This window comes from Vulpes vulpes, chromosome 12, assembly GCF_048418805.1.
Source record: "Vulpes vulpes isolate BD-2025 chromosome 12, VulVul3, whole genome shotgun sequence".
Taxonomy (NCBI): Eukaryota; Metazoa; Chordata; class Mammalia; order Carnivora; family Canidae; genus Vulpes; species Vulpes vulpes.
The window spans coordinates 19,252,696-19,266,674 of record NC_132791.1 but is presented as its reverse complement, the minus strand read 5'-3'; the positions used below and the strand labels follow the sequence as shown (position 1 = coordinate 19,266,674).

General features: G+C 37.7%; 1 protein-coding gene across 1 annotated transcript; it reads right to left on the bottom strand.

Annotated features, from left to right (window-relative positions):
- Window positions 1-4,260: 4,260 nt before the first annotated feature.
- HEMGN (hemogen) lies at window positions 4,261-13,664 on the bottom strand. Its single transcript, XM_072727873.1, has 4 exons — window positions 13,434-13,664; window positions 11,602-11,695; window positions 7,667-8,895; window positions 4,261-5,026 (listed from the first exon to the last, which is right to left on the bottom strand). The coding sequence occupies exons 1-4, from the start codon at window positions 13,510-13,512 to the stop codon at window positions 4,920-4,922; spliced, it is 1,509 nt and encodes a 502-aa protein (XP_072583974.1). The 5' UTR covers window positions 13,513-13,664; the 3' UTR covers window positions 4,261-4,919.
- Between the last annotated feature and the right edge of the window lie 315 nt (window positions 13,665-13,979).

Sequence of the window (13,979 nt, the reverse complement as noted above, 5' to 3'; positions counted from 1 at the left end):
ATACTTCTGTATACTTTAATTTTTCCCACAATAAGATGTTTTGTCAGCAAGGAACCCCAAGTAAACCTTATTTCTAATGGGGAACGTCACTGGAATAGGGGCTAAGAGGTGGGGCGGGGGACTGGATTTTGTGCGCCATGCCAACCGGGAACTGGAGCAAGAATGAAATGGAGAGCCAATATGCCATGTACAAGGGAGAGACTGATCTTTTTTTTTTTTTTTTTATAGACTACTTTTATTTATTCATGAGAGATGCAGAGACAGAGAGAGGCAGAGACACAGGCAGAGGGAGAAGCAGGCTCCATGCAGGGGGCCCGACGTGGGACTAGATCCCGGGTCTCCAGGGTCACACCCTGGGCTGAAGGCTGCGCTAAACCGCTGAGCCACCCGGGCTGCCCGATCTTTTTCTGTTCAGCTATGAAAAGTTGAGAGCCAACAAGAATCCTGTTTTCATCCCACGCGATAAAAAGTTATCCTTGCAGCGATGCTACTACCTTTTTACCTACTTACTTGTAACGTCATCTCCTTCCTATATCAAGTTTCTCTGTACATACAGTTCTGTGTCTGGGTTTTAAAAAAAAAAAACCTGTGTGGGGCGGGGGGAACATATGGCTTGGAATATAAAATATTCAAAAGCATGCAAGTCCCCAGATTTTAAAGGCTCAACCATGAAAATCTGTTGCTAAACCTCTTTTCACTTGTCACAGAGTTATAGATCACTAATAGGAAACAACCAGTAACAGCCAAAGATTTAAAGAGAAAGTTGTGATTTAAAACACACACACACACACACACACACACACACACACACACACACACACACACACACACACACACACACACACACACACGGAAGCCCGGGTGGCTCAGCGGTCTAGCGCTGCCTTCGGCCCAGGGCGTGATCCTGGAGACCCGGGATCGAGTCCCGCGTCGGGCTCCCTGCATGGAGCCTGCTTCTCCCTCTGCCTGCGTCTCTGTCTCTCTCTGTGTGTCTCTCATGAATAAATAAAATCTTTAAAATAAAAAAACACACACTTTAAAATTGATAAAAATTCATATATGTGTCTTCTGTCCGTGAAAAAATTGGAAAACAATGCCTAATGGCATCTGTTTCCAGGAGAAATGCCATTCATCTGTGCACCTGCAGAAACAAGTTTGAGAACAATTGAGCTATATATACACTTCCTAAAACTGGGGCAGTAACACCTGGCATCGAGTTTGCCGCTAGATGGTGGTGTTGAAAGTGATACATCTCGCTTTAATTTGTGGACAAACCATTGTGGAAAATGAGAGGTATTTGCCCGCCTGACCCTAGACATTATTATTTCATGATAATCAGGCCACAATCATGCATTACGGAGTGTAACAAGTATACTGAGATGCAAGGCCGATTTGGAAACACTGAATTAACTTGCTACATCTAAATTTCAAAGGTAAATTTTCTCTTTATGGAAAATAGGAACTTAAATATGTAGCACCTTTATTATGTGCTCTGAGGTTTTTTTATTATCCTTTCCAGAGTTATATCTGATTATTTGTAGTTTTTAAGGCAACTGTTTCTTTGGAGGTAAGACCTGGGAATATTCCTTTACAAAAACCTAAATGATTCTGATATAGGTGGCCCTCATCCTACATTTAAAAATGGTTCTTAATCTTTCATTTGGATGAAGTATCCCTTTGAAAAAACAACTAAAGCTTCAGGACTTCTCATGCATCATTTTAGATTTAATAGCATAGGATTCATGGATTTTTAAGAACCACCATTGTACCTATAAAGTAGGGGTAGATGGTTGCAAAACTTTTGGTTCTGTGACCTCAAGGTTCTAAACCAAGAAGAAAACTGTAAAGTGTTCAGATGCACACGGGTGTTTGAGAATAGTGAGAAAGCTGAGATTGTGTGTACACAGGGAGTGGGGTAAGAGGACAAGTAGAAAGGGTCCTAAGAGGTAAAAAGAGAAGATCCCTCTCCTTCTAGTGTACTATATTCCTCCTTCTATCTACTTCCCCATCTCATCATTATGCTCTTGTGCATTGTACATATACAACTATCTTATGGTTCATCTTAATGCAACACTATTAGAACATGAAACTTCCATTTACTTTTTTTTCCCTCTAATGTTGACCCACTCTGGCAGGTGAATTGAGACAAGATTTCCTAAGATTATACCCAGCATTAAAAAGCACTGAGGTAGTTAGATGTGACTTTAGGTGAATACTCAGCCTCTTTGAGGTTATTCCCTCATCTATAAAACTGGAATGATAATCATTGCCCCACCCATTTCACAAACTCTTGTGCAAATCAAATTTAAGTGTATATGAAAATGTAGATTCTGAAGTGCCATCCAGATGTGAATGGCTGTTATGGTTATGCTGCCCTCAATATGTCGCTTAATATAATGGGGTATGAGTAATCTTTGGACAATGAATATATCCCATGAGGAAACAAATGGAAGGTTTGTGGGGGAGTGTGTGCAAACAGGAGGAAAACAGCATTGTAACCTTCCACTATATCAGTGGCCCTCAACTGTAGCTGCACATTAGGATCACCTGGGGAACTTTTCAAATACCCTAAGTGCAATATTGTATCCTAGATGGGATCCTGAAGCAGAAAAAATATATTAGTAGAAAAACAAATGAAATTAAAATAATGGTAATGTCACAGTCTTAATTTCTTAAGTTTTGATAAATGGATCATGGTTACAGAACATGTTAATATTAGGATAAACTTGGTGAGAGGCATACAGAAACTTGTGTACTATCTTTACAACTTTTTTATAATTTCTAAAATTATTCCTAAAAATTTTTTTAAACAAAAAAGAACTAAAAAAATTAACATATCTATGCCTGGATGTCATCCTAGACAGGTAAATAAAAATCCCCGGGGGGAGATGTCTGGACAGCTGTAATTTTGAAACCTTCCACAGTGGTTCTAATGTATCCTGAGACTTAAGAACCTCTGTTCTACACCAAATGCTTCAGAGACTGGAACTTTGTTTTGCTCTTTGCTGTATAGCCTAGTACCTGGCACAGTGCCTGTGTACCTAGATGGAGAACTTGCACAATTGTGTCGTTGCTGAACTAAACCTTTACTTCCAAAAAATATCCTTCACTTTGAGTGAAGATGGAAAACTGCCAACAGCCTGGTATTTTGGGGGGATTTTCAGATATCTTCCCACCCAGAATAGTTCCTTTTCCTGCCCCCAGTCTCTTGTCATTTTCAGCCACCTCTGACCATTATCACAGATAGACACTATTTAAATACTAAAACTGCGTTGTTCAAAAGTCTTAGTTTCGAGGATCCCTGGGTGGCTTAGAGGTTTGGCGCCTTTCTTCCGCCCAGGGTGTGGTCCTGGAGTCCTGGGATCGAGTCCCGCATCAGGCTTCCTGCAAGGAGCCTGCTTCTCTCTCTGCCTGTGTCTCTATCTCTATCTGTGTCTCTCATGAATAAATAAAATCTTTTTTTTAATATTTTATTTATTTTTTTTAAATTTTTATTTATTTATGATAGTCACAGAGAGAGAGAGAGAGGCAGAGACACAGGCAGAGGGAGAAGCAGGCTCCATGCACCGGGAGCCTGATGTGGGATTCGATCCTGGGTCTCCAGGATCGCGCCCTGGGCCAAAGGCAGGCGCTAAACCACTTAAAAAAAAACCACTTAAAAAAAAAAAAAAAGGATCCTTGGGTGGCTCAGCGGTTTAGTGCCTGCCTTTGGCGCAGGGCGTGATCCTGGAGACCCGGTTCGAGTCCCATGTCGAGCTCCCTGCAGGTAGCCTGCTTCTCCCTCTGCCTGTGTCTCTGCCTCTCTCTCTCTGTGTCTCTCATGCATAAATAAATAAAATCTTTTTTTAAAAAGTCTTAGTTTCACATTACCTAACACATATTTCTTAGGTATGCAAAATTCTGTCCATTCTGAGATTTTTAGCCCATTAGCCTGTCATTCCACATGGACTGTGTGTTAACTGTAGTTTGCATGTAATTTTCCATAATGTCTTGAATTCACCCTTCTCTGTGTTACATACAATAATGCCACGATCCTCACCTACAATACAAACCTTTTCCATCTTTCAAGGCTCCTCAAAGATATGATTTTTTTCAGAGCACTCCAGAAAAAAAAAAAGTGAGTGCCTCCTCTTGTATCTATGCTTCAAATGACAATTGCATTTACTATTATTTGTATTCTCCTTTATTCCCCATGAGATTAGATTAAACCCCTGGTGGGTAAGGATGATGTGCTTACCATGATGATGTCCACACTGTGAAGCATGTAATAAAGATTTAATGTACATTTTGCACAAATACAATATTTAAAAAGGAAAAAGAAAATCAAACTTCAAACACTCATAAACTGCATTCATTAACTCATCACCTCAGAATATCTTTGAAGGAGTCCCAGAATGATAATTGTTAAAATTAACTTTAAAACCAACCAACCAAAGCCTGAATAAAATGTTGATGCTATTGTTAACACGGCTAATTGAACAAAGTTTACAAAAAAAAAAAAAAAAAAAAAAAAAAAACAAAACTATTACTCTCCCAGATTTTAAGTGTTCAGACAATAGTTTCTCTACTTTTTAAAATTTACCAAGGAAAAATTTTAAAAAAAGAATTAACCAAAGAGAGGTTTCTTCTTAGCAGGGAAAATCATTCAGCCATTCCTTTCCCATTTCTTCCCACCACTATCCTCACCCCAATATACATATATGTACACACATACACACACGCATACATTAGCAGAATATCATCTATATGACAGAACCTGAAAAAACAACTTCCTGTTCTTCCAGATGTAGTCTATATGTGAAAAAACCCACTTAAAATATTAATGAGTATTATAGAGATCTACAATGTTTCGAGAAAATCACACACACAATATATTAAGATGTGTATTTTGTTGGACAACTATTGATGGTTGAGCATTGTTAAAACAAAACATAACTAAAGACATCATTTTCTGGATGAATCTCTTGAGGAACATTTGGAATTGCTGGTATCTCTGGTTCTTCTGCTTTGGGTTTTTCTCTCATTTCTGTAAAATAAAATATGAAAATAGGTTCAATAAATGGTATTGGGACAGGTGACTATCTAGAGAAAAAAACTACCTCACACCTTGCACAAAAGCAAATTTCAGATGAATTAAAGATTTAAATATTAAAATACCATAAATGTTGTAGAAACAATAAAATGTTTTTTATGATCTTAGGATTAGAAAGGCCTTCCTAAGCAGAACACAGGCCAGAAACCATAAGGGAAAAGAATGACTGGTTTAAATAACTAAATATTAAAATATTTAGTTAGGTTTGAATAAATAAAAATTAAAATTAAAATCTTGTCATGTAGATGACAAAAATCATTATAAATAAAGTTAAACCCAAATCAACAACTGGGAAAATACTTATAACTTATGTGTAGGTAAAGGCTTAATCACTATTATATAGGGATTTTAAAAATCAATCCAAAAAGATCAAATTTAAAATGGAACAGGAGGGATCCCTGGGTGGCGCAGCGGTTTGGCGCCTGCCTTTGGCCCAGGGCGCGATCCTGGAGACCCGGGATCGAATCCCATATCAGGCTCCCGGTGCATGGAGCCTGCTTCTCCCTCCGCCTGTGTCTCTACCTCTCTCTCTCTCTCTCTCTGTGACTATCATAAATAAATAAATTAATTAATTAAAAAAAATAAAAAAAAATAAAATGGAACAGGAATTCGAACAAGCAATTCTCAAAAGAAAAAATTCAAATTTATAACAGTCATAAAATTCAAATTAGTCATCAAAAAAGTAGAAATTAAAACAATAGGTTGTTTGGGGTTTTTTTTAACCTAACATACAGGAAAGGATTTTTTATATTATGTTTTTAAAAGATGAATTTATTTTAGAGAGAGAGAGCAGGAGGAGGGGCAGAGAGAAAGGGAGAGAGAGAACCCTCAAGCAAACTCCCTGCTGAGCATGGAGCCTGACACCGGACTCGATCCCAGGACCCTGACACATGACCTAAGCCAAAATCAAGAGTCAGACACTTAACTGACTGAGCCACCTGGGCGTCTCAGAAAAGTTTTTTAAATGTAATCACATGCAGTATTGACAAGGGCCTAGGGGAAAGGCACTTATATAAACTCTTGGTTTGTGTGGATTGCTACAACACCTTGGGGAGCTAGTCTGACAGAATGTATCCAAACATTAAGTGTGGATTCCCTTTGGCCCAGCATTTCAATTTCTAGGAATTTATCCAAAGAATATAATTGTATAGACTTAAGCTTCCAGTGCCTCAGTTTCCTTATCTACAAAATGGGGATAATATTGTTTTTCTGTTAGAGTATTTAACATTGAATAAAATAATTCACACAAAAGGTTTAATAGTTTCTGGTGCATAGAAAGTGCCAAATAAATATTACTTCCAATGATGTTCATTGAACATTGTCATAATATAAAACTTGGTGGTAACCTAAATGTTTGGCATTTCAGAGATGGGTTGAATAAATTTTACAATATGTATATATGAATATATATATATGGATCATAGTATATATAAAAATACCATACAGTTGTTACAAAAAAATGTCATTAAGATGGCCACGATATATATTATATGTGAAAAAAATGCAGGTTACAGAATAGAATGTATACTATCTCATTTGTTAAAACAAAGGAAAACAACCTTCAGGATGAGGATCAAAGATAGGAGATGGTACTAGAGTGGACTTACCCTATATTCACTTACATATTACTCTAATTTATCATAATGAACATTCATAATTCATTATCATGAACATTTTCTAGTCAGATGACAGCTGCTTCTCTAGCAGGGGCTTCTATCCACACAGGCAAGTGCTTCACCTGTCTTTTTTAAGATATTTCTCAAAACCCAACTAACCTCATGCTTTTGTTACACTCATCTTTTAGGAAAGAGAATAAATAAGTTACAAGAGGGATTTCTTTAGAAAACAATTTCCTGAGAACTATGGTCTGGTCGACTCAGCCCATTTCTTATACTGTCTATGGTATTGTTCAAAGAGAATCAGGGATCTCATTTATATCCCTGAGGCAAGTCAAACTGAAGAAAGGTTCCGTTATTTTAAAAGTGTTATGCTTAGGAGAAAGCTTTTCAGGAACAAACATTGAAATAGAGAAGGGTTTTGGTAAACCTGATAAATCCTACAAAAATGAGTTCCCTAGTAACAGGATCATATTTTGTACCTTTATAGCTTCTTTGGCACCTTGTACCCTGAACTTACTTGCTTTTAGTTTTCTGGGAAATTTCAGTTCTCAAGAAAAATCGTATTCATCAAGCTTTCTTGTTAATTTAAACTTGATTGTTCTTTACAATATCTTGCACATAATTCTCTTACATTGGGTTCATTCACTTCACTAGCTAAAGCTTCCCAGAACAGATAGTATGTTGGGTACCTACGATATACACTTATATTTTCAATTATTTTAATTCTTTGTAAATGTGCCAAACAGGCATTACTTGGATGAAAATCGTATTTTACTCAAAACTAGCAAATAACATTAATGGTATCCCTTGTGATAATGGGAGATAGCCTATGATTGTCAAAGAAGGCTATACATCACCATTTTGAGGGAGATGTGCCTATGTTGTGCTCTAAATTATAAATGGGGGACCCCATTAAGTGGCAGTGTCACTAACTTGTACCATTAAAACACCATACCTCGGGGAAAAGTATAAACATCCTTAGCATCCTCCTGATGTGTTTTAGGATCCTGGCCTTGGGGTCCACCTGTTTCTTGGTATGGTTCTGGAAAGCACTCTTTAGGCATATCCATATTTTTATATGTCTTAGTAGAGAGGTCCTCAGGCGCAGGTGTTTCTTGGTATATTTCAGGTGAATAGTCTTCAGTCCCAGCTGTTTCTTGGTATATTTCAGGTGAAGAGTCCTCAGGTCCAGGTGTCTCTTGATATATTTCAGGTGGATATTCCTCAGGGGCAGGCATTTCTTGGATCCTTTGATGGCAGGATGCTTTAGGCATAGCAAATTCTTGATATGTTTCACAAGAGAAGTGTTCAGGTTCAACTGTTTCTTGGTGTGTTTTTGTAGAAAGGTCTTTAGGCACAGCTATGTCTTGTGTTTTAGGAAAGAGGCTTTCAATCTCAGCCATTCCTTGATCTGGGTCAGAATTGTATTCCTCAGGTTCAGCTCTTTTTTGGTATGTTTCAAGAGCGTATCCTTTAGGCACATCTGGTTTGGGGGGTGCTTCAAGAGAGCATCCTTCCAGGTCAGCTACGTCTTCAGGTGTTTTAGAAGGAATGTCTTTGACTACAGCCATTTCTTGGCTTGTTGTAGGAGAGAGGGCTTCAGGTTCAGCCGTATCAGGGCACATTCTGGAAGGATGGCTTTGAAGTATAGCTGTTTCTTGGAACATTGTAGGAGAGGAGGCTTCAGGTTCAGAGATATCAGGACACATTTTGGAAGGATGACCTTGAAGTACAACTGTTTCTTGGCACATTATAGGAGAGAGGGCTTCAGGTTCAGCCATATCAGGACAAATTTTAGAAGTATGGTCTTGAAGTACCACTCTTTCTTGGCACATTATAGGAGAGAGGACTTCAGGTTCAGCCATATCTTGGCATGATTCAGAAGGGTGGTTTTGTACCACTATTCCTTGTAACTCAGAAGAACTTTCCTGATACATAATGCTTTCTTTATCCTCTGCAGAAAATTGTTTCTTAGGCACAACTTTTTTGGGAGAGGCTACCAGAGAGAGTGCTTCGGTTATACTCCTGGGTGGCTCAGTTTCTTTCTCCACAGATGCCAGTGCTTTCTCCATCATGTCCTTTTTAAATTGTGATGGAGGTTCCACCTTCAGTTCTGTATTTTGTTTTCTCTTTCTGCCTCTTTTATTTCCTTTTCCTGTCCTTGGCCGCTTGCATTTTTTCTCTCTGTGGAAGATCAGAATTAATGTCAGCAATGGGGTCACAGGATTCAAAGAAATGCTTAGTGATAACAGCCCCAGGGTTCCCACTGCCATATTGCATGACCATGAACAAATCACTGAATCTCTCTAGGCCTCAATCTCCTTTATAAAATGAAGGAGCAGAGCTAGATGTTCTCAGTTATTAGGAAAGGAAATGTTCCTCAGGGAACACCCTGCTCACATGAAATCTTCTTGGTGAGTTGAGGCGGGGGGGAGAGAGAGTTTGAGAGCATATATTTAAAGAATGGTTATGGAAAACGTATAACTGATTTTATAAATGAATAGATTGGTATTCTGGTTTATACACTAGTCTCTTTGGGTTTAGTCTGTGTGAGTTAGTCCCACTATGCCCTGAGCAAATGGATATAATTGCATTTCTAGATCTGCAATCCAGGCACAGCTCCTTGTCTGTGCAGCCTGCAGACAGATGTATATCTAATTGCTTATCTAATTCAGTGTCTTGTGTACAGAATGCTAAATAGCCATGATACATGTCAAATGAGATGTACTGTAAGCTGAGTCAAAAGCTGCAAAAACATTCTGGAAGTAAAGAAGCCTGGTGGAAAGGCATGAGTGGTCATATTATACCTACTCTGAATTAATAGCTAGATGAAGGATCTAAAAGATAAAAGGATATGCATGGAAATTGCAGCCAATGACAAATTGTTAGGAACTGCCACTATAACCAAATACAGATGGCTAATGCAGATGGGCTTGGGGGTTGGGGGAGGAAAAGGTACTATAAATAAACATTTCATCATTTTTCTAAACCTATTGAAATTCTGTTCCATGCTACCTGCTCCGTGGAGTCTTATAGACCACAGGGCTGAAATGCTCTCCTTGCTTAGGATTATGAGGGTCATACTTTTAGGCAGGGAACATAGGCTGCTTCATACTCTTGTTATTTCTGGGGAAATATTCTTATAGTAAATATTCTTATTTATTTATTTATTTATTTATTTATTTATTTATTTATGATAGTCACACAGAGAGAGAGAGAGGCAGAGACACAGGCAGAGGGAGAAGCAGGCTCCATGCACCGGGAGCCCGACGTGGGATTCGATCCTGGGTTTCCAGGATCGCGCCCTGGGCCAAAGGCAGGCGCTAAACCACTGCGCCACCCAGGGATCCCTCTTATAGTAAATATTCTTATTTCTTTTAGCAAACTAGTTAAAACTAGTGCTTTTATATTTTTGCAGTGCTCATAATGCCTTGCATAATTAACATGTATCCTCCTCTACCTTTGTTTATGTTTGAAGATTGCCATAGTTAATTTTTTTTAAAGATTACCTCACCAAAACCAGTTTGAAATCAATATTTTAAAAGTTAAGATGGAATGACACCTCAGCATTTTAAACTTTAATTCCAAGTAACAAAGGTAACAAGATAAATTATAAAGTCCTTATTACTAGATTTTTAAAAGATGGTGTATGTGACTTTTTCAGGAAATGACTATTTCATCCTAGATATTAAATCCTAAACAATTTGTTAGGTAGATCTCTATATGAGGTAATCTGAGTAATGTTCCATGTTCTTCCTAGTAGTTTCATGGGCAAGTCACTTAAACTCTCTGTATCTTGGTTTCTTCATAGATAAAATGGAGTAAATGGTATCTGTCCAAATTCATATGGTGGTTGTAATAATTACATATAATAGGGGCCACTGGGTGACTCAGTCAGGTAAGTGGCCAACTCTTGCTTTTGGCTTAGGTCATGACCTCAGGGTCATGCGGTGGAGCCAGCATTGGGCTGCCTTCTCAGCGGGAGTCTCCTTTCTTTCTCCCTTTCCCTCTGCCCCTCCTCCTGCTATAAATAAATAAATAAATAAATAAATAAATAAATAAGTCTTTTTTAAAAAGAATTACATATAATAACTTGAATGAATGAATTATTCAAATATAAATTAGTATTCATATTAACACAGGAAACAGTGCTTCCTATGTGCCAGGCACTGTTTTAAGTAATTTACTTATTCTGTTATCTCATACAATCTTCACGTCATCTACTTACAAGGCAGATAGTATTATTATCTCCATTTCCCAAATGACAAAAACAAGGCACTTTCTTGTCCAAGGTCAAATGGCTAGAAATGAGGGGGCCATACTTCAAATCTAGTCATTCTGGCTTTAACAGCCAGGGCTCTTAGCCATTACACTCTGCTGCTTCTTTTTGGAACCATTAAAGTTTTCGTTGGGTGGCATGTTGTAGTAGGAACAGTCCTCAGTAGTATGAAGATGTGTCACAAGAGCATGGCCAGCCAGCAGCCAAGAATCTCACTAAAGTGTCATCTACTTCAATGGCTTTTCCAGCCTTGGTCTCCCTACCCGGCAAGCCCAGAAACCCAATTCTATCAGCACACTGAGACTAGCTCCATTTGTCCAGGAAAGAACTCATCAACCAGCTCAGAGAAAATGATATATGTACCTAAAGACTAATTTTTAAGTGAACAGTGAGAAATGGAAAGTCACACAGCAGAGGATGCTTAGACTAACAGATGAATGAATTCTTTCTCTGTAGCAATTATTTGAGAAGCTAAGTAATGATCAGAAGGTTGCTTGACAAGAGTAGAATTAAGGGAGCTAATTGGATATTCTTCAACAGAGTCACCACAGAACTTGAGTACACAAGTTTCTGCTATAACATGATAAAAAATCATTCCTGGGAAACCATACCCAAAGTGCCATTGCAAATTTTGCTTCTCTTGTGCTTCAGCTTTTCTTTTTCTGAGTTGCTCTCTGTTTCGCAAATTCCAAGTTCCAATGACTTCTGTGGGATCAAAATGGAAGTTATAGGAGATAGTAATAAGTTGTGGCATTTATCAGCAAGAGTCCTATGGCAAAGTGGTAGAAACTCTATGCTAGATGTCTGTTTTTCTCCTAGCATTTGGGCGACAAGAACCACATCTTATTTATCCTTGTACCTCCAAAGAATACCTAATAGCAAACATTCATAAACATTTTTAAACAAAAGGGTCTGTATGTAAATGTGCTATCAACTCATTAATTTCTTTAAAATAATTTTACGTATTTTAGGAACATAAAAGAATAAAATTAGCCATTTTCTGCCATCCTTAACAATATAACCTGTTTTCATTTTATTTCTCATACACATCTAGTCCCTTATATTACACAAATGTGTAGTAATAGCATACCATAATTTGATCATTATCAACTAACATTATGTTAGCTATATTTTCTATGACATAGTCCTCATAATTATAACTTTAATCAAGTTGATGCATTCCTGTTTGCCCAGTTATTCCACTTGTATGGGTTGTTGCCAATTTTATAGGGATTTTTTTTTTTGCCATTGCAGATCAAACTATAATAAGGATATTCATGCATACAGCTTTTTTCCTTTTGAATTTTTTCTTTAGGATGGTGTTTCTCCAAGTTCTTTGGAAAGTTATTATCAAAAAAGGTTCTGTTGCAGTCTAAGTTTGTGAGAAGTTAATGGGTCTTTTCAGAGCCTGTAAAGTGATTACAAACTTGCACTAAGACCCCCAAAAGACAGAGCATGTCCCTTAGACCATAGCACCTTTTGTTCTTAGGACAGAAGTTTTTATGGTGAACTTGGATGGGGAAATATCATACCTTTATTTTTACCAATGTCCAATTAAGTTTCCTTCAATTATGAATGTAGGTGACAAACCAGAGCAGTTTTTGTGTAGTAAGTGACTTTGTCACCCAAAAGAAATCACAGATTTCTTTTCATACATATCACAATATAGCTGTTGCAGATACCTTAAAATATAATTTATTTGAGATGATGTATTTGATTTGATACAATGGTTTTAGACACACCATTAATATAATTGAGTTTTTAATGCATCTATAAATAAGCATATATATTACTCTATCACAATTTTTCATTTTGATAATTGTACCTTACAACTGCTTCCTTTGTAATCCTATCAATTTTACATATTTAAAATATTTATTCTAAAAAGGGCTCTATAGGTTCATAAGAATGCCAAAGGGATTCATGGCACAAAAGAGTTTAACAACTGTCTCAAAGCCTAGGGTTCCAAAAAACATTTTGAGAAATGCCGGTTTAGGATAGACTCAAGACTAAGATTAGTGAGTCAAAAGAATAAGCACTATTATAGATCTGACAATAGGTAGATCAGATCTCTTTCTAAAAATCATACCAAATTTACACTACCGTAGAAGTACAGGGGGTGTACTTGTTTTACCACAACTGTCCAGTACTGGGTATTTTCATTATCTTTCACTTAAATATATTATTAATAATTTATTTGTTATCTCCTTGTTTTCTCTGGATTATTAGAATCAATGCACTAGAAGTCACCGCAGAAGGTATAGAAGGTATATATAGCCCCACTCCTTCCCATCTAAGGTTATATGAACATACTCAATTATGTCCTTTTTTGGTGCCAGATCCATAAAAATTAGGAAAATAATCACAGCCCCAGTTTCTCCCAAGAGTCACTAAGACTGTTTGTTAGTGGCCACTAGAGACTTATTAAGATCCCTTTCATTACCTGGAACATGGTTCTTTTCTTGACGAGGATTAGTTGTCTGATGGAACGTCAAGTGAGATTGGTCCTTTCCCAAATCCATCTTGCTGTAATACCTTCCTGCTATTTGGTCTGACTTCCACAAGCAGCCTTTTTTAAAATATCAAAAGCACCCAACAGTGAAACACACGCGCGCACACACACATACACACACACACATACACACAAGTTTACTTGTCACTTAACTTCCCGCCTAAAAGTTTTATCTTTTAGGACCACAGCTGTTGGCTACTACTACTTTCTTTATCACATTACACGGGTATGAGTAGGGGGCATGGTTGGTCCTACTATCCTCATCCTGTAGCACATTTGCTAGCTCTATAGGGAGTCCCATGGCCACAGCCTGACATGGGACAACCTCCAGTACAACACTCATTTATTTCTGGCTGCCAAAAAAGTGCCTAAGTCTGATGGTCCTTTTTCGTTAGGGAAGTGGCATAGTATAGAAAGAACCTTAGGTCTAGGACCTAACCAGTCCATGTCCTAGAGTAAGTCACCTCCCCTTTCCTC

What these genes read in the sequence shown, in the direction of transcription:
- HEMGN (XM_072727873.1), bottom strand. Translation starts at nt 13,512, where the DNA reads ATGGATTTGGGAAAGGACCAATCTCACTTGACGTTCCATCAGACAACT. An exon ending in AGAAAAGAACCATGTTCCAG is followed by an intron (nt 11,696 to 13,433) that starts GTAATGAAAGGG and finishes TTGATCCCACAG; the next exon opens with AAGTCATTGGAACTTGGAAT. An exon ending in AATTTGCAATGGCACTTTGG is followed by an intron (nt 8,896 to 11,601) that starts GTATGGTTTCCC and finishes GATCTTCCACAG; the next exon opens with AGAGAAAAAATGCAAGCGGC.